The 18559-nt window shown below is 41.0% G+C and overlaps 1 protein-coding gene across 8 annotated transcripts in view; it reads left to right on the top strand.

The window, feature by feature from the left end:
• SNX29 (sorting nexin 29) overlaps positions 1-18559 on the top strand; it is a 463946-nt gene that overhangs the window by 36861 nt on the left and 408526 nt on the right. For 7 of the 8 annotated variants that reach the window (XM_075899351.1, XM_014577716.3, XM_075899353.1 and 4 more), the window contains 5 exons: positions 102-350; positions 1785-2163; positions 2906-3024; positions 15069-15150; positions 15679-15761. In XM_075899351.1, coding sequence (XP_075755466.1) covers positions 102-350; positions 1785-2163; positions 2906-3024; positions 15069-15150; positions 15679-15761 — 912 coding nt within the window. The remainder of the gene's footprint in view (positions 1-101; positions 351-1784; positions 2164-2905; positions 3025-15068; positions 15151-15678; positions 15762-18559) is intronic. The other variant, XM_014577718.3, reaches the window with a different exon arrangement.

Below are 18559 nucleotides of genomic sequence, written 5' to 3'. Positions count from 1 at the left end.
GATTGCCGCTTCAATGTTCTGTTAATTTGTGTATGAAACATCATTGCATATGTGTGCTCAGTTATGTTGCTCTATGGTTTTTCTCTTTGCTGTATCTAAAGGTCTGAACTCCATTCTTTTTGCAATTAATATTGACAACAAGGATTTAAATGGACAGAGCAAGTGCACTCCTACCGTCTCTGATCTTTTAAAAGAATCCACACAAAACGTAACCTCGCTGTTGAAGGAATCCACCCAAGGCGTTAGCAGCCTTCTAAGAGAAATAACAGCATCCTCTGCTGTTTCCATTTTAATCAAACCAGATCAAGATACTGACCCACTTCCAGTTCTGTCAAAGAATGTTAGTGCTGGTAAGCATTTTGGGGATACTAACATAATAAAAAGTATATACATTGTCATATTTGTTTTAATTAATCATGATTCTAAAATAATATCAAGAATAAATGTCTTTAAATCATTAAAAATGTTCATTACATATAACTGAACTATGTGGTTTGTTACAATTTAAACTTAAAACCAGTAGGTTCTTTTTTAAAAAAATGTGCTTTGGAAATATTGGTGAGAAGGGAAATGAAAATCTCTTCTGTTTAATGAGATACATTGTGCTATTTGTATCATTGGGAGCTGAAAATGTATCATTTCTTGAAGACAGTTTATGATTTTCACTTGAAATATATCACAATTCTAAATCATTATATCATATTCAGCAGATGCTAATTTCGCATGGCACGGGCAGGGGGAGAGGGGAGTATATGGGCCACAGGTTGCCTACTACTGGGTTAGAGCATTCAAATGGGTATTGCCATGTTTCTGCTGGCACAAACATGGTAGGTGATTGTTTTGGACAGCTATGCACAGCATCTCTGAAGACTTGAGTCTACCATAGGTTTAAAATAATGCAGTAAAATGCAACATTCACTTATATGTAGTCTGCTATGCAAGTATCAAAGGAGTAAGTTCTCATCTACATTTCTAGAACTGAAAGTTGTAGACATAAAGCACCATTTTGTCAGTCTTGAACTCTTCAATTAAAAAGTTGAGGTTTGAGATGCTTGAGTAGACTTCAGAAATAACAAGGAGTCCTGTGGCTACTTAAAGACTAAAAAATTTATTTGGGCTAAAGCTTTCATGCATAAAAGTAAACTTGCTTTAGGTGATTGTAGAAGAGGATTCATTGCAGGTATTTGCCCTGTGAATTTCCGCTAGAACTATGAAAATGTGTAAATGTTTGCAGTGGCAGCAGGAGAGCAGAGCCGAAATTATTTACTTTTTTTGGTGTTTAAAATACGCTTTTGTTTATTTCAAAATGTATTTTTAAAATCAGTTATTAATATTTTTTGTAGATTTTCATCTAAATTGAAATAAGAGGATAGTGTTGCTTCCATACTAAGGATAACTTTTATTATTTCAAAATTCATACTAATTTTATCTGTCATTCTTTGTCATTTTAACCCTTTTCTATTTGTAATAATACTCTTAAAAAGAGTATTCCATAGCAATTATTTAAGTTTCTGGAATTTTCCTTCAAGGTTCCCTAAGCAGCTATCAAAACTATTAGTGGATTGATTGATTGGGGAGGGGAATATTGAATACCATTGCTATCTTTTTATTTCAAATATGTCATTTTAACAGTGAGTAAACTTGCTCTGGCAGCCTTAATCCTGAAAAAATCTTTTTGTGTATGTTTTGTTTTCCCTCTCCCATCATCATATATTTTTAACTCTTTAAGGAAAATATGAATTAGTTCTCTCCATTTGTTTTAGCTGTTTTTCTTTTGTTGCCAGTAGATTTAAAATGTAGAAAAGATCGGAAGAAGAAGAAAAGGGTGACAAACATCATCTCATTTGATGAGGAGGAAGATGAGCAAAACTTTGGAGACACATTAAGGACAGCAGTTGCAGGAGAAAGCTCAGAAGAGAACTCAGACAAATCTTCAGCTTTTATGTTCCCTTCCTTTGAAAGTTCTCTTGAACAACATTTAAATGGGAATCAGTATAATCATTTGTGGAAAAGTGATTCTATGTTTTTGAATGGAGAGTATAGTTACCAGAAGCTTGATGTGAAGAGTATTGATGATGAAGATATAGATGAACATGAGGATGAAAAATATAGAAAGATACTGGGAAACAAAGGAATGGAAGATGAAACAGAAGTTTCTGAAATGTGAGTACTTAGAGCACTAGTGAAAGTAACTTAAAATTTCTTATATGTACTGTTCTATTGCAATCTGGGTCCCTGCCAACTCTTTAAATAGCTTTCTGCTGATATTTGCCACAGCTCAACCAGCTTTTGCCAGAGCTGCACACCAGGGTGCATGCACTTACGTTTACCTCTGACTTAAAGCCAAATCTAAGCTGTGTGTGCAGTTCTGCTATGATTTAAGTGCTTAATAGGAACAAAGAAACTAATTTGCCTAACATATAAGATCCCTAAACTTTTGGCTATTTTTAGAAGCAAACTAGAAGTTACCTAAATAATTCACATAGTCAACATGTAAAATCGGGTGTTTTTCATTTGTGATTTTTGGCAAGGACTAGAAGAAAACAATTGTGACATGTGCCATGAGTTTTCTTCCAAGATTTTCAGCTGAGCTTTTCAGACTCAAGCTTCTAATTGCTTGATATTTTTAAGTGAAGTCCGGTTAGTAGTAGTCCAGCAGTGGACCAGCCAACTCTGCTGTTAATCTATTTTATGTTTGAAACATTCCTTCATACATCTGATCAAAAGGACCAGCGGACAGATGGGAGTGGGAGTATGGGTAATGATACAATTCATTGCTAGCATAAATCCTTTGCAGCTTCTATTCTGAAGATCTAATAGTACGATACATAATTAATAATTATATATTATATTTCAAAGAAATATATAAAATACAGATCAGTGCTTATCGTATATTTCTATTTAGGCCACATGAAGATATCACATGCAATTCACAGATACGCACTTGGACTCCTCTGCAGATCCTGAATGATAATTCAGATATTCTGTTTCCTGTCCATGCTGTTGGTTGTTACTCCCAGATTGGTAGGTATTTTCTACTATCTAATTTCAATAAATTGCTGTAGTTCTGTCCTGTGTTGAAACCATGTTTTGGTATACCATCATTTTTATACAACTTCACTGTTATCATTCTTGACAAACATAGAACTTCATATTCTAACTGTGTGTTATCTGATTTGGCATACTATCAGTTCCACATGTGTTTCATTATTAGTGATTGTAATAGCTATGTATTATTTAAATGAAGTCCCAGATTTCCCAAATGAGCTTTAGCCAGCCATCTACTAGAATCTGAATTTTAAATAAATGGAAAAAATAACCTTTTTAGCCATAAAATATAATTGTATATGTTTTGGAATATATTGTGTAAACTTCACAAGACAGTTCATGTTGTGTTTTCTAACCGCATTTTCAGCATGCATTTTGCATTCTGACTCAATGACTATTCTGTGTAGAACCTTTGAATGCTAACTTTATGTATCACAGAATTTATTTTGATAATTAATCTTAAAAACTATTAAACGATTAACCGATAATCTTGGGTTTATTGGTTAATCCAAATGGCTACATGCACCCCCCCCCACCTTTATTGCCTCTGCAGCAGCATGGAGGATGACGGGGGCAGGCGAGGGGCAGTACATGGGGGAAACAAGCTTTCAAGCCAGCTCCCTGTGAGTACTGGCTCCCACGGAGGCAGCAGAAGCAACTGAGGGTGGAGGTGGGGGAGTGGGAGACGTGGGAGCCAGTGCTCAGGGAAGCTGGCTTAAAAGCTGGCTCCCCATGAGCACTGGCTCCATGGAGCCATCTGCCTCCCCACTCCCCATGCTGCTGCCTCTATATCAGAGGCAGCAGTGAAGCTCGGAGGAGAGCAGTTGGGATGCCGGAGCAACTTCTGTCCATGGGGCTCCCTGTGGACACAAGCTTCTGCTGCTCTGCGCTGCTGCTTCTGTCAGAGGCAGCAGTGTGAGGCAGCAGGTGGAAGCCAACTTGAAAATTGTTTTCAAGACGGGAGCATGTACTGGCTCCCATCTGACCCCTCACCCTCCACGCTCGGGTGTGTGCATGCGTGTAGTCATTTGGATTGAACAATAAAAGCAGGCTTATTGGTTAATTGTTTAGAGATGTTATCGAATAGCCCTGTAATCACTGTACAACTTTTTTTTTTTGTTGCCACTTTTAAAATATTTTTATTAGTGTTCTCAGGCACACTTCTACAATTTGATAAACATTCCAAAATTCTAGTTCTAAATAATTATTTTACTTTTAGCATTCCAACATTTCCTGCTATGAGTTCTTTTACTGTAAACATTTTCATTGAAATCATTAATATATTTCATTTTAAGTGTCCAGTAGCTTTCAAGATGGCAAGTGTGCGTAGTCCCACTGATTATTGAACACCTGTCAGCTTTAACACTTTCCAGACTGGAAACCATGACAGACAAACTTGCTGTTCCGTGGCATCCCTGTATGTCTGATGTGTCATACTATAATATGGAATACTCATAAATTGGCTCCCTTTGCAGATTGGCTCTGCCTGCCACCCCACGCTGCTGCCTCTAATACAGAGACAGCAATGTGAGGTTGAAGGGGGCTCCCTGTCAGTGGAGCCAGGAACGTACTGGGTGCTGGCACTGTCCCTGGGGGTGAGAATTTTAGTAAGTGTTTAACAGCTAAAAATTTTTGCTGCTGTGCGATTACTAAAGTAAACAATATTTAACATCCCTAGCAGAGATAAATGTGTAGATAACAGTAAACAACAGCATACTTGTTCATGTTTGGATGCAAAAGAGCTACAGAACACAGGCAGAGATCCGTCATTTTGGGAGCAATGAGTTCAGGTATTTCCCCTGAGCTGTAAGTCTGGTTGAGGAAAAAGAGGGGGTTGCATCTGAAATTCACAGTTAATGGTATCAGGAGGAGGCACTTCATCAGTTGTTGGCAGCTTACTTCTGACTTCTTTGAACTCTGAAAGATGCTGAGCGCTTTCTTGAGCTGTATTAAGAATCTTCAGTTTACGTTAACAGGAGTTGAGGACCCTCTCTGTATCTTGCAGAATCTGGCACAGTATGAATAGCTAAATTGTGAAATTGTGCACAGCATATAAAATAAAAGGACTTGATTCCTAATTGTGTCAGGTTGTGAATATCCCCTTTTCCATTGAAATTGATATAGCTGCTTCTCAAAATACCGGCGATGTGAATATATTGTAAACAAAGCTGCCTGTAATTTTGCAACAAATCACTGAGAAAATGACTAGTGCAAGAGCAAATGGATGAGAACTAAGAATTACATGCACACTGGTTATTTTTACATGGACTGCAGAAAAATAACATGTTGGAGAGTGGAGAAAACACTTGTGTTTCTGAAATCCTTAGCAGAGTTTATGCTGTGTGACAGATTGGGTGGACATGAATTTTGAACATTCTCAAGTCAGTGTTTCAGTTGTGTGATAGGATAGATTTTTAAAAAATTAGTTATTTTAATAAATAATTTGGCACGAGTTCTGTGAAGTTTTGAAGCGTGAAACATTTTAAACACAACCCTGGAATCCTTGCAACAAATCCTGTTGCCAGCTTTGTCCACATATTCACTCTGCTGATGCCATTATTGGACCTAACCAATTGAGTTATAAGATCAAGAACACACATTCCTGCTCATCCAGAAATATAATTTATGCTATCATGTGCCGAAAGTGTTCATCTACTATGTACATTGGACAAACATCTCAGACACTTCGCCAAAGAATCAATGCCCACAAAACAGATGTTAGGATCACAAAGAAAAAACAGTTTCTTGCCATTTCAACCAGAAAGGGCATTGTCTCAACGACTTGATTACCTGCATCCTGTTTCAAAGACCTTTTCACACCAGACTTGAAAGGGAGTCCTCTGAACTGCCATTCATGCTTAAATTCGACACTTTACACCTCCGTCTAAACAAAGACATTAATTATCTTACCCATTACAAAGATAGCTTCTCCAATTACACCTCTAATATCATTAGCTCACAGATATTTACCTCTCCCCCCATCCCTCTTCTGCTCTGAAATTTGATTTGTCCTTTTCACATGTGTTCATTTTTTTGATTGTATCCTATGGTGTATATATGGTTGTGCCAATTTTCTTCCACTATTTGATCTGAGGAAGTGGGTCTGGCCCACGAAAGCTCATCAGCTAATAAACCATCTTGTTAGTCTTTAAAGTGCTACATAGTCCTGTTTTTTATTCTAAACACATTAATTGTATAAGTGTTGGTTTTCTACATGTCAGCTCGTATTGTTTGTGCCTGACATGGAACTTAGACCTCTGCAATGATTTTGTGACACAAGGCTGACCTGAATTATGTTAATTTAAAAAAACAATACCACTTGTCTGAAAGTGGAGATTGAAAGGTCAATGGTTAACAGCATGCCAGTGATTTTGAATGGCCTATTGCACTGAAGTGGAACAAAGCTTTGGTTTCTGATAGATGCCAACCATAGATACTGCTAAATCCTGAAAAGCCCAGTTGTCGAAGATCTGGAATATAGCTTGTTCAAAATGATGATATGCACACATTAGTATTATATTGTAATAGTAAAATTATAAAATGTGTGCAATCAGTGATGATTAAGTTTGTGAGTATATTTCATGTGTCTATAAAACTATAATGAGTCTTCTCAGAAATAGAATTCACTGTAGGGTTGAGGCCAAGGAATGTAAAGTTTCCTTTATAGGAGAGAAATTTTAGGCAGAGACAAACTAGAAAAAAATAATGTATAATCCAAGTCACACATTACATAATTTATATCCCAAGTAGGTTTAATATAGAAATACACAAACTATGGCTGTTGGATTAACTGCTATGTCTCAATCTCATCTGCTGGCTGAATATGATATCCTAGTTTCTCATTTCCCCACCTCTTCACCATAAATATCTATGGAGAACTGATTTCTCACAGCAGTTTACTTATTTGTTGTCCTCCAGTATCTCCAGTAGTGTTAATTTAGATATTTGAGGAGCCATAGAGAAAATACAGGACTTGCATACAGACTAAGGCTGTATCTAAACTACATCCCTTTTCTTGAAAAAGGGATGTAAATTAGACACTTTGAAATTGCAAATGAAGCCGGGATTTAAATTTCCCAAGCTTCATTTGCATGTCAGCCATGGTTTTTTTCAAAAAGGGGCCTTTAGAAAGAAAAATGGCTGTTTGCGTGGGGATCGATCAAAAATAAAACTCTTTTTCGGAACATCCTGTACTCCTGAAAAAATGAGGAGTATAGGATCTTTCGAAAAAGGGTTTTATTTTCGATCGATCCCCACCTAAACAGACATTTTTCTTTCCTTAAAGCCCCGTTTCGAAAAAAACCGTGGCCGGCATTATGCAAATGAAGCACGGGAAATGTAAATCCCGGCTTCATTTGCAATTTCAAAGTGTCTAATTTACATCCCTTTTTCGAGAAAAGGGATGTAGTTTAGACACAGTAAGAATACATTACTTTGGATATGCTGTGAGACTTAAATTGAAGAATTTTGGTATTGGCTAGCTTTTATAATGGTCCAATAAAAAAAAAACAGATCAGATACACATAACTAACAGTGTCTTTACTTTAAGATTACCATTGTCTATTAATGTTTGTTTCAATCCAACACCTTTGCTTACTGCCTCTTTCATCTCTCTTGCTCTCTTATTTTTGTGTCTATCCTGATGCCTGCTACAAATTGAACAGTCTCTTTTTGTACCTAAGCACACTTCCCCCAAAACCCATTTCTTTCCAGAATCCTTTTACCAACTCAGCAGTAATTCCTTATACTATATAATCATTTTTATGAATTATTATGATCATGAGATGATATGGAACAAACTCCAGGGCAGGGAGCGAATTTGTAAAATTGTGTACATTACAGTTTTTATTTTGCCATCAGTGTATCACTAGAATATATAGTTTATTTAGTAACTTGGCTAATTATTTAATAAAATAACACTTTTATTTGAATGTGTTCTCTTTTTAATGACTGCTTAATAGTGCAGCAGTATTCCAAATATATGCAATTCAGAAATAAAACTTTTTTTCCATTTTAAATTTGCTGTGTCTATTTCCTTAGTTTTTGTAAACCATGAATTGATGAAGGCAGATATATGGGCATTGTATTTAAGCTATTTTATTATGTAATTATGGTGGTAAAAATTAAAAAATATATAACTTCAAAAAGAATTAAGTAATGTTGTACTGCCCTCTGTTGTTGTTTCACATACTTGCAACTTTAACAATAGACAAGTATCAGAGGGTAGACATGTTAGTCTGTAACTGAAAAGAACTACAATGGTCCCGTAGCACCTTAGAGACTAATAAAAATATATAAATAGAGTCATGAGCTTTCGTGGGAACATCCCACTTCTACAGACAACAAATATATCAGCAGTTGAATATGCAGTGTTGTAGGTATGTCGGTCCCAGGATACTAGAAGGACAAGGTGAGTGAGGTCATATCTTTTATTGGACCAATTCTGTTGACAAGAGAGACATGCTGTAGCTTTTACACAGAGCTGTTCTTCAGGTCTGACTCAGGCCTGAAGAGGAGCTCTGTATAAGTGCAAAAGCTTCTCTCTCACCCGAAGTTGGTCCATAAAGATATTACTTTGTCCCAGAGAAGAACTGAGCAGTCCCTTTTAAAACTTTTTTACATTTAATAAGAATTGTAAGCTTGAGACCCCTAACAGCAATCGTTTTGAGTTTTTAAATTTTGTAACAGGTTTCAAACATACGAAGAAACTTTTGTGTTTTCTAGTATCATTTAAGTAATTGGATTCCTTTGTTTGGTTTTGCCTTTGTTTAGCTGATGATGCTAGAGTTTGGTCTGTGACAAATAGTTAACTACTGAGCAATAGAGAGAGGAAATATGTAATGTTTTAATTCATTGGAAAATGGGTAGTATTATGAAAAGCATGAAATGTTATTTAACGCATACTGTTTGGATTGTTGATTAATTGATATGGTATATACCACATCCTAATATTTCATCCTGATTTGTAGGCTTATTATAGTAATCAGTATCAAGACTGATAAGAGTTTGAAATAGTTGCAGTGTATTTTTTCATTAATTTGGAAGGGTGTTATGTCTCCAGTCCTTATTAGAATGCTTCAAGGATGTGTAACACATCAAGTCTCCATGTACTGTGAAGTACCACAACCTGGGTTGAAATTCATTTGCTGGGAAGCAAAGTAGAGAGTTCATTAATGACAGAGGTTTTTTTTTAAAACTCCTACCAAAAACAAATAGACATTTCCTTCTTTATTCAACCAAACATCATTGTCGCAATATTAGCAACCTTCTCTTTCAACCTGCTCTTCCATCTTTCAATCCAGTACTACTTTAACATATGCTTTTGGATTTATTTTATGATAACATATTTAGTGAAACAGAAAATGTCAGTGGAATATGACCGAAATTTTGTTTCTCTTGGATGTTTTTTAAGGCACTGAATGGCCCATAGGGCTAGTATAATGGTATAAATATGGATTAATTTTTATCAGAGACATAAAATAATCAGCGTTAGATGGCTTAGAAAAATTAACCTTTTAATACAGAAGGCGCCCAACTTTTGACGCGATTGGTTCTGAAGGAAGCGTCGCAAGTCGGGGGCATCGTAACTCGAACCCGCATTTATGGTAGGCACCATGTGCCGTAGTAAATGCGGGCCGAGAACAAAAGTCGAGGGTTTCCGGCACCTTCCGCACTTACAACCATTTTTGTAAGTGTGTGTGGGGGAGGGGAGTTCAGAACTCCCGCGGTCGCATCTCGGAGGCTCCTGTATATGGAGCAGATACAGCTTATATCTGTATGGAGGTAAGTAAGCTTTTCCACACTTACTCACTAATGTCGAAACCCTGGAATGACATCTGGAAGTGAACGGTTTTACATACAGGCAGTCCCCGGGTTACGTACAAGATAGGGACTGTAGGTTTGTTCTTAAGTTGAATCTGTATGTAAGTCGGAACTGGCGTCCAGATTCAGCCGCTGCTGGAAATGACCGCCAGTTCTGACTTACATACAGATTCAACTTAAGAACCCCAAGCTTCCCCAAGTCAGCTGCTGCTGAAACCGATGAGCGCTGATTCCAGGAAGCCTGGGGCAGAGCAACTCTGCCTCGGGCTTCCTGTAGTCAGCGCTGGTCAGTTTCAGCAGCGGCTGACTTGGGGACGCCTGGGGCAGAGCAGCTGGGGTGCTGCTGGGTTGCTCCAGTAGCACCGCTCCTCGGCGCTACTGGACCAACCCAGCAGCACCCCAGCTGCTCTGCCCCAGGCGTCCTGATTCAGCCACTGCTGAAACTGACCAGCAGCGGCTGAATCAGGACCTGGGGCAGAGTAGCTGGGGTGCTGCCGGGTTGGTCCAGTAGTGCCCAGAGCGGGTGCTGCAGGACCAATCCGCAGCGCCCCAGCTGCTCTGCTCCAGGGTCCAAAACAAAAGCCTGATCTGCTGGGGGGGGCACACTATCCGCGCCCCCCCCCCCCCCCCCAGCAGACCAGGGACACGGGGAGCAGAGCAGCAGCGGCAGCGGGGTGCCGCGCCTCTGAGGCTTTGCTTTGGCAAAGTCTCAGAGGCGCGGAGAACCGCCGCTGCTGCCGCTTGAGACCCGGTGCCTGTGGTTTGCTGGGGACCGTCCCCAGCAGACCACAGGCACCGGTCTCAAGCGGCAGCAGCGGCGGTTCCCGCGCTTCTGAGGCTTTGCTCTGGCAAAGCCTCAGAAGCACGGGAACCCGCCCGGTGCCCCTGGTCTGCTGGAGACGGTCTCCAGCAGACCAGGGGCACCGGAGCAGCTTACGAACGGGGCTTTCTCGCCCCGGAGCTCGCAGGTAGTAATCCGCTACCTCGACCTCCGGGGCGAGAAAGCCCCGTTCGTAAGTGCGGATCCGACGTAAGTCGGATCCGCGTAAGTCGGGGACTGCCTGTACTTATTTTATCTTCATTGTATGAAGACTTTCAACAAAGATGTCAATTGAAATAGTGGATTCTTCTTCAAGTGCTTGTTTATGTCCATTCCTCAGTAGGTGTGTGTGCTTGCCACATGCGCTGCTGCTGGAAGTTTTTCCCTCTGCAGTTCCCCTAAGAGAGTTGTCCTCAGGATCTCCAAAGTGGTGTCTCCATAGCGTGGATAAGGGGTATTGTGTGCTTCCCCCATCTCAATTCCTTCTTGCCTTCAGTGATGGTGCATTGGAACTTCTGTGCTAGCTACATTTCTTGCTGCAAAGGCAGTTACCTCTGTATAGATAGTTCTCTCAGTAGAGTTAATTGTTAGTATTAGTCAATCTAGTTAGTGTTCTAGACAGGACTTAGCGTAGGGACAGGGCATGCCCTAGTCTTTAGGTTTTAAGCCATGTTGGAGTGAGGGGCTTATTGCCAACAAGTGCAGCATTTGCAAGCTATTCAAGCTTTGGATGAAAAAAGAAAGACACATTTGCCTCAGGGCACTTCTAATGGAGTTGGTGCTAGCCCTGACACCAAAGTCCAGGTCAGCTTCAGCCTCAAGTGCCATAGTCTTAGTGCAGGGCACTCTATCGGTGCCTTCATGAGGCCAACACTGTTTTCCCTCTCAGTCCCTGGTGCAGAAAGTAGTGATGCTGGCAAGGGAGTGCTCCCCAACATCTCGCAGGGGCGGGGGAAGACAAGACCCCTTCAGGGAAACAGGGGCCGGCTCAGGTGGAGCGGTTAAGCCCTTCCCTTCCTGCTCCAGTGACATCAAGTAGTGATGATGTTGAAAGCCATCTACACTGGAGGTCTTTTGAGGGGCTCAGGACATACTGACTTTGCTGGTACTGGCTGCACCAGGCCATGCAATATCATGGTTCAGGGGCAAGCCTATGTTGGGCCCAATGTGAGCATTGCCTCCCCAATGACCCTGATCCCTTCTCAAGGTACCATCCTGTCAGCGCCCCTATACATAGCCTGCAATCACTGAACAATGGAAGAAGGGCCCTTCCACTCCCCTGGTTCTGGGTGTGGAACTCACAGAGCCCCAGAGACCATGGGCGAGTTCCCAGGCTTCCTGAAGATCACACCGAGGTCAGTTCCAGGTGAACCCGACTTTGATACTGCTCTCAAGACTGCTTAATGCAGCAATGCTGTTGGTCACTATTATGCAGACACTGGTCCCCTTCTCGACGCTTATCATGGTTGAGAAGGTCTTCAGCCATAGGTCCTCTTCCCAGTCCAGGTACCGTTCCAGATCCCAATACTGAGCCCCTGCACCCAGTATTAAAGCAGGATGCCAAGGAGCGTTAAGAGCTCCTGAAATGGATAGCACTTAACCTGTGGCTTCTTGGCTTGAGTGGCCCTGTCCTTTCATGAAGCATCACCACAGCCCTGTGGCAGAACCCCTTGTCCCTCCTGACCATCTCCAAAAGAGATTTATATATGGAGATATATACGTATCTCATAGAACTGGAAGGGACCTTGAGAGGTCATTGAGTCCACTCCCCTGCCCTCATGGCAGGACCGAGTACCATCCTTGACAGATTTGCCCCAGATCCCTAAATGGCCCCCTCAAGGATTGAGCTCACAACTCTAGGATTAGCAGGCCAATGCTCAAACCACTGAGCTATCCTCTAAAGAGGAGGTACTTTGTCCCAGCCAAGGACCACGAATACTTCCACCCTGCTCATAATTTCCTGGTGGTAGAGGTGGTCAACAAAAAGGAGAGATGAGGCAACCAAGGGAAGTACCCATGGACAAAAACTCCAAAAGACTCAACTTATTGGGTTAAAAAATTTATTCCTCAGCCAGTTTACAATTGCAGGTGGTTAACCACTAAGCTCTCCTTGGCCTCTACGATTTCCATATGTGGCAGGCCATGACTAAGTTTGAGAAGCCGTTCCTAGAGGGATTCCAGGAAGGAGTTGAAAGTTCTCCTGGAAGAGGGAACAACAATGGCTAGAGCAGCCTTGCAGGCTGCTTCTGATGTGGGGGGGTTGGCTGCTTGCATGATGAGATCTGCTCTTGCTGTGTGTTGGGCATCTTGGTTACTCCTTTCTGGTTTGTCCTCACAGGCCCAACATTCTCTCTGTGACCTTTCTTTTGACAGCTGTGCTGTGTTTGCTGATTAGAAAGATTCAAAGTTACCTGAGCTGAAGGACTCTTGGCCTATCCAAAAACCCTGGGATTGTTTGTATGTTCCCACCCCAACTCAGAAATACTTCAAACCCTCATACTCTACTAGTCAGGGCAGGCAACCCTGACAAGAGCTCCCAGCTAGAAAGAGTAAGGGCTATAAGCATAGACTGAGCCAGTCCTTAGCTCCTGCCCAGTTGGTCTCCACCTGCTCCAAGCAAGGGGCAAGGAAACAATGAATTCTATTTTCTGTACCAGTCCTATCATGGTACAGATAGGATATAACAGATATCCGAGGAGATCCAATATTTCCCTGCCCCTCTTTCCCCCCCATTTGGCAACCACCTTTCCCATTTCCTCCTAGCGTGAGCTTCCATCATGTCAGACTGATGGGTCCTAAGTACTGTCTCTCAGGGATATGCTTTACAATTCCTTTCTACTCTCTCTACCCACCTTCTATCCCTGTCCTTTTTCAGGGATCCTTTTCATGGGAGCCTTCCTGCATAGAAGGTTCTGGAGTTGAGGTTGGGCGCAGTAGAAGAAGCTCTGCCTCACTGTTAGAACAGGGGGTTCTATTACAGATTTTTCCTAATCTCAAAGGCCAAAGGAGGCCTATGGCGTATCTGAGGGGCCTCAATGTGTATCTTCAGAAACTCAATTTTGAATGATCACTCTGGCCACAATTATCCCCACACTGGATCTGGAAGACTGGTATGCTGCCCTCAACTTACAGGATGTTTACTTCCACATGGCAATTTTTCCTGGCCACGGACGCTTCCTCCACTTCATGATAGGACCTCCCTCTACCAGTTTATGGTCATTGCCTTTGGCCTGGCCACTGCACCAATGGTATTTATTAAGTGTCTGGTGGTAGTGGCAGCCTACCTCAGATGTTAGGAAGTACGGATTTACGTTTACCTTGATGACTAGTTGAGCAAGGGCAGTTCCAGGTGCAAAGTCCGAAGCAGCATAAAGGGTGGAGGAAGCAAGGGAAGCAGCTCTGTGGATGCCAGCACAACCCATGTCTGTGGGGAGCTTGGGCCCCCTATATACAAGGGCTCCTGCCACCCCACACTGCTTTTAAAACCATCTCCCCTTGTGGACTGGTTTCCTGCGAGTGGGGCCGGGAGTGCATTGGCTGCCAGCCCTACCCCCACCCCTGGGACTATTGAATAATCATGTACCCACTAAGATTTGCTGTGACTATACAATAATTTAAAAATGAGGAGTACAGGATCTGGTGAAAAAGCTCCCCGCTGTCGGCTAGACTTTACTTTCACTTTTAAAAGGGAGCGTGATCGGCACAGCACCCAAATGTGAGTTTGCAAATGAAGCCCGGGATATTTAAGTCTCTGGCTCATTTGCACTTTCGAAGTGCCTAAGCTACATCTCTCTGTCGGCAGAGGGGTGTAGTTTAGACACATTCTCCAGGAGTTGCTAGGGCTGTTCCCCTATGGGTACTGCTGAGGGAAAAACTTCAGGCAGCAGTGCATGTGACGAGCACACATACCTATTGTGGAATGGACATAAGCAACACATCTTGAAACACACCTGTTACCAACAGCTGTCTTTTTTTTAAACTTATAAAATGTCGGTTTATGATTGGATTTAAACCACCAGTTCACTTCCCACAGCTCTCAGTTTATAATGAGTATCAAATTTCATATTTAATTGAGCATCAAGATTTGTGATACTTCAGGGAAGACATTTGCTCAAACATGAAATTGTTACTGTAAAATGTAAGAACACTAAATGTAATATGATTAAGTGTAAAATTCTCAAAAGCACCTAAGTCTCATTGATAGTCAAAGGGGCTTATGCACTTGCACAGGTATTTCCTTTGTGAAATTTTGATTTTAGGTGCTTTTGAAAATTTTACTCTTATTAGTTGCAAGTGTAACAGGAAACTGTTGCTCATTTTTTAATATTGTTTGGGTTTTTTCCATTAACTAATTTGTGTCCTGTGCATGTTGCTTTAGGTGACATGGAGAATGGAGACGAACATGAAAGTGCTATTCTCGCAGTAGAACTGGCTCAGAGAGGATCTGAACTCCCTTATAAGTAAATCAAATTTAGATTTTATCATTATAAAACAAAAATACTTAATTGTAAATGGGCACATGCAAAGTAAAGTTGGCACCCACACCATAATTACTCAATACTCAAACTACTAAAATAATTTTAGAAACATTTGGAAAGACAAATGTCAAAGACGATGATTCTTTATTTTCATAATCTTAGTATTTTATATAATCTCGAATCACGTTATAATAACTATGACAAATTGTATCTGGACTTCATCTGGAAGTCAGTTTGGCATGATATGCTCGTCATATAGTTTGTCTATTTGAATATTTATATTTTCAATATTTATAAATTAAGTTTCATGCGGAAGCTCTAATGTAAATTTTTTAGCTTTCAAATGAGTTTGGATTATAATTATTTTTCTCTTTGTCAATTTAGTACATTAATTTGAGTTACATTTACACATGGTGAATAGAATGTTGTCTTTCAATTGTTTTTATTTCGGCAAATCTTTGAATTGAGTTTCTCTGGTTAATATTAATGATCTTCTGTCTTTTTAATTAGAGTGGATGTCAGTCCTCCTGTTCAAGTGAATGCTTTAAGCAATATGTTGCCTTCAGCCACTGTGCCAGAATCAATGACAATTAGTGAGTACTTGCTTGAACCTTTTAGATTGACAGTATGTGCTTTTCAGAATTAGCTTTTCAGGTTCTACTTATAGTGTTTGCACTTGCTTTCTTTCTCTCGTAAGACATTTCCTGTGAGGCAAAGCCTTTGATCTGATGAATACATCGTATTTCGCTCTTGACCTGTTGGCTGTCAATGGGCATGAGAGTTCTGAGATGGTTCTGAATCTGCAGTTCCCAGCTAGTGATTATTACTGTGTTGCCAATGTGGTATCAGTCTTTTTTCTCCAGAAGTTACTAAAAATACTGTTATAGTAGGGATACCTTTAATAATTATCAGAATAATTGTTTAATTTGATAAAATACCACAGAAGGGCTGGAGGCTGAGAGCTGATCTAAAGCAGTTTTTTTTGTTGAGATTCTGTTGGCCTGACACCTAGCCCAGAAAAGAAAACCCCTCAATTTCTCCCATTTCCACTCATTTTGTTCATTTGATATGAAAAATACTGTAGTCCTTCCTAGGGATGTAAAAAGTCTTTAAAAAACCGTGTAACCACTAAAAATTCTAGAGGTTATATGTACTGTGGGCTCAGGAGTATAAAGCTTATATATATAAAAACTTTATATTTCTGAGCCTGCAGCAAAGCCAGCACTGGCCCTGCTCCTGGGGAGCCAGCATGTTACTTGTGGCGGGAAGGGGTTTGCCACAAGTAGGGGCTGCTTTGGCCAGCCAGAGACCCCCCTGCCTGTGGTGGGACCCGTGGGGCTGGAGCAGCCCTGTACCCAGGGCGGATAAGGAGCTGCTCCAGCCCCTACTGGCGAACTGGAACCAGTAAACCTCACATTAAGGGTGAGGCGTACTAGTTAACCAGTTAACCATTTACTGCCCCAGTCCTTCCACAAGCACAAATATGACTCTGATTCCTTTTCATACTTCTCCCATATTCTCACCCATTACAGTGGAGTAGGATGAAGTTACCAATTCTGAGGAATGAGGCTACAAATGAGGCTAGTAGAAGATTAAGCAAGGCAGAGAATTTATTTACATACTCTCCAACTTTGCATTTCTGCAACCTCTTTTAAAAATCCTTAAAATATCCTTGTTCTCCAGGCTTTATTATGCCCTAGTTATCTGAGTAGGACAACTGGTATGCAACTATCTATCTGGCTCTGCAGACAGCTTTCCAGTTGAGCTAGTGGACCGGGCCTGTTTCTGCAGACTCAATAACAGTATTTCATGATCACGTTCAAGAGGATAGTAGTAACACAATCAAATTTCATTTGCAAAAATGTACAGTAGATTCTGCTTAATGGTAATCCTGATATTAGCATCTTCCATTTGGCAACATACTGTGGTGCACCGCTCCTATGCTATTAATATTAATGTTAATGGAATTTGGTTATCTGCAATGGCATATAATACATCAGTAAGGGCTCATCTACATTGGCCCCTTTTCCGGAAGGGGCATGTTAATTTCAGCCATCGTAGTAGGGAAATGCGCGGGGGATTTAAATATCCCCCGCGGCATTTAAATAAAAATGTCCGCCGCTTTTTTCCGGCTTTTAGAAAAGCCGGAAAAGAGCGTCTACACTGGCCCCGATCCTCCGGAAAAAGCGCCCTTTTCCGGAGGATCTTATTCCTCCTCTTCAAAGTAGGAATAAGATCCTCCGGAAAAGGGCGCTTTTTCCGGAGGATCGGGGCCAGTGTAGACGCTCTTTTCCGGCTTTTCTAAAAGCCGGAAAAAAGCGGCGGACATTTTTATTTAAATGCCGCGGGGGATATTTAAATCCCCCGCGCATTTCCCTACTACGATGGCTGAAATTAACATGCCCCTTCCGGGAAAGGGGCCAGTGTAGACGTAGCCTAAGGGTAAGATTTTGTTACAACTATTTTGAGTAAAAGTCCTGGGCAAGTTGCAGGAAATAAAACAGCAGTTAATGGAAACCACAACCTATCCATGATGAGTTATAGTGGCTGACAGCCTAAGTTCTGCTGAAGGAGAAGAAGGGCTCTGCTATGGGGTGTGAGGGAAGGGATGTCACTTCCCAAACTCACTGCAGTCATGGCTGCTTGCCCAAGCAGCCCCATAATCTTTTGAAGGTCATCATCAAAAGAAAGCTTCCTAGAAACCAGGACACACCAATTCAAAGTGATACCAAACCCATCACATAGGAAAATTATACGAGACTGAAACTGTCTTCTATGGGTGAACAATTTCCCCAAAGCAATCATTCTATGGCTAGGTCTACACTACACCCCTGTCAGCAGAGGCATGTAAATAAAGCACATCGAAAGTGCAAATGAAGCGGGGATTTAAATATCCCGTGCTTCATTTGCATAATTGTGTTCTGGCGCTGTTTCGAAGTACAGGAGTACAGGATCTGTTGAAAAATCACCCCACTGTTGGCAAAACCGCGGTTTCGGTTTTTTGAAATGTGAACTTAAATTCATTACATTGTAGACACTAAAAATCATGAACTGAACAGAAACACTGGATTTATGGCTTACTACAGCAATCTGTAACCCACTAATTTCTTTTTTTTTTTTTTTTGTCCTATGATGGCAGAGATGTTAATGGGCCTCTTTTCATTACATGGTCTCTTACATTATGTGCTAATGACTTGTGCTAACCAATTTGTTCCTCCTTGTATTTTGCTGTGATGCTAGGATTACCGTTCCCAGAACTGAAGAGTTTTATGTAGTCTGAAAGCTTGTTTCTCTCTGCCACAAAAATTAGTCCAGCCAAAGATACTATCTCACCCAACTTGTGTCTCTAAGTGTTAGTTGTGTATTATGGGTTGGTATATTGATTTCTTGC

The sequence above is a fragment of the Pelodiscus sinensis genome, chromosome 16 (assembly GCF_049634645.1).
Source record: "Pelodiscus sinensis isolate JC-2024 chromosome 16, ASM4963464v1, whole genome shotgun sequence".
Taxonomy (NCBI): Eukaryota; Metazoa; Chordata; order Testudines; family Trionychidae; genus Pelodiscus; species Pelodiscus sinensis.
The sequence above is the reverse complement of the archived record's forward strand: the minus strand, read 5'-3'. Positions and strand labels throughout refer to the sequence as shown.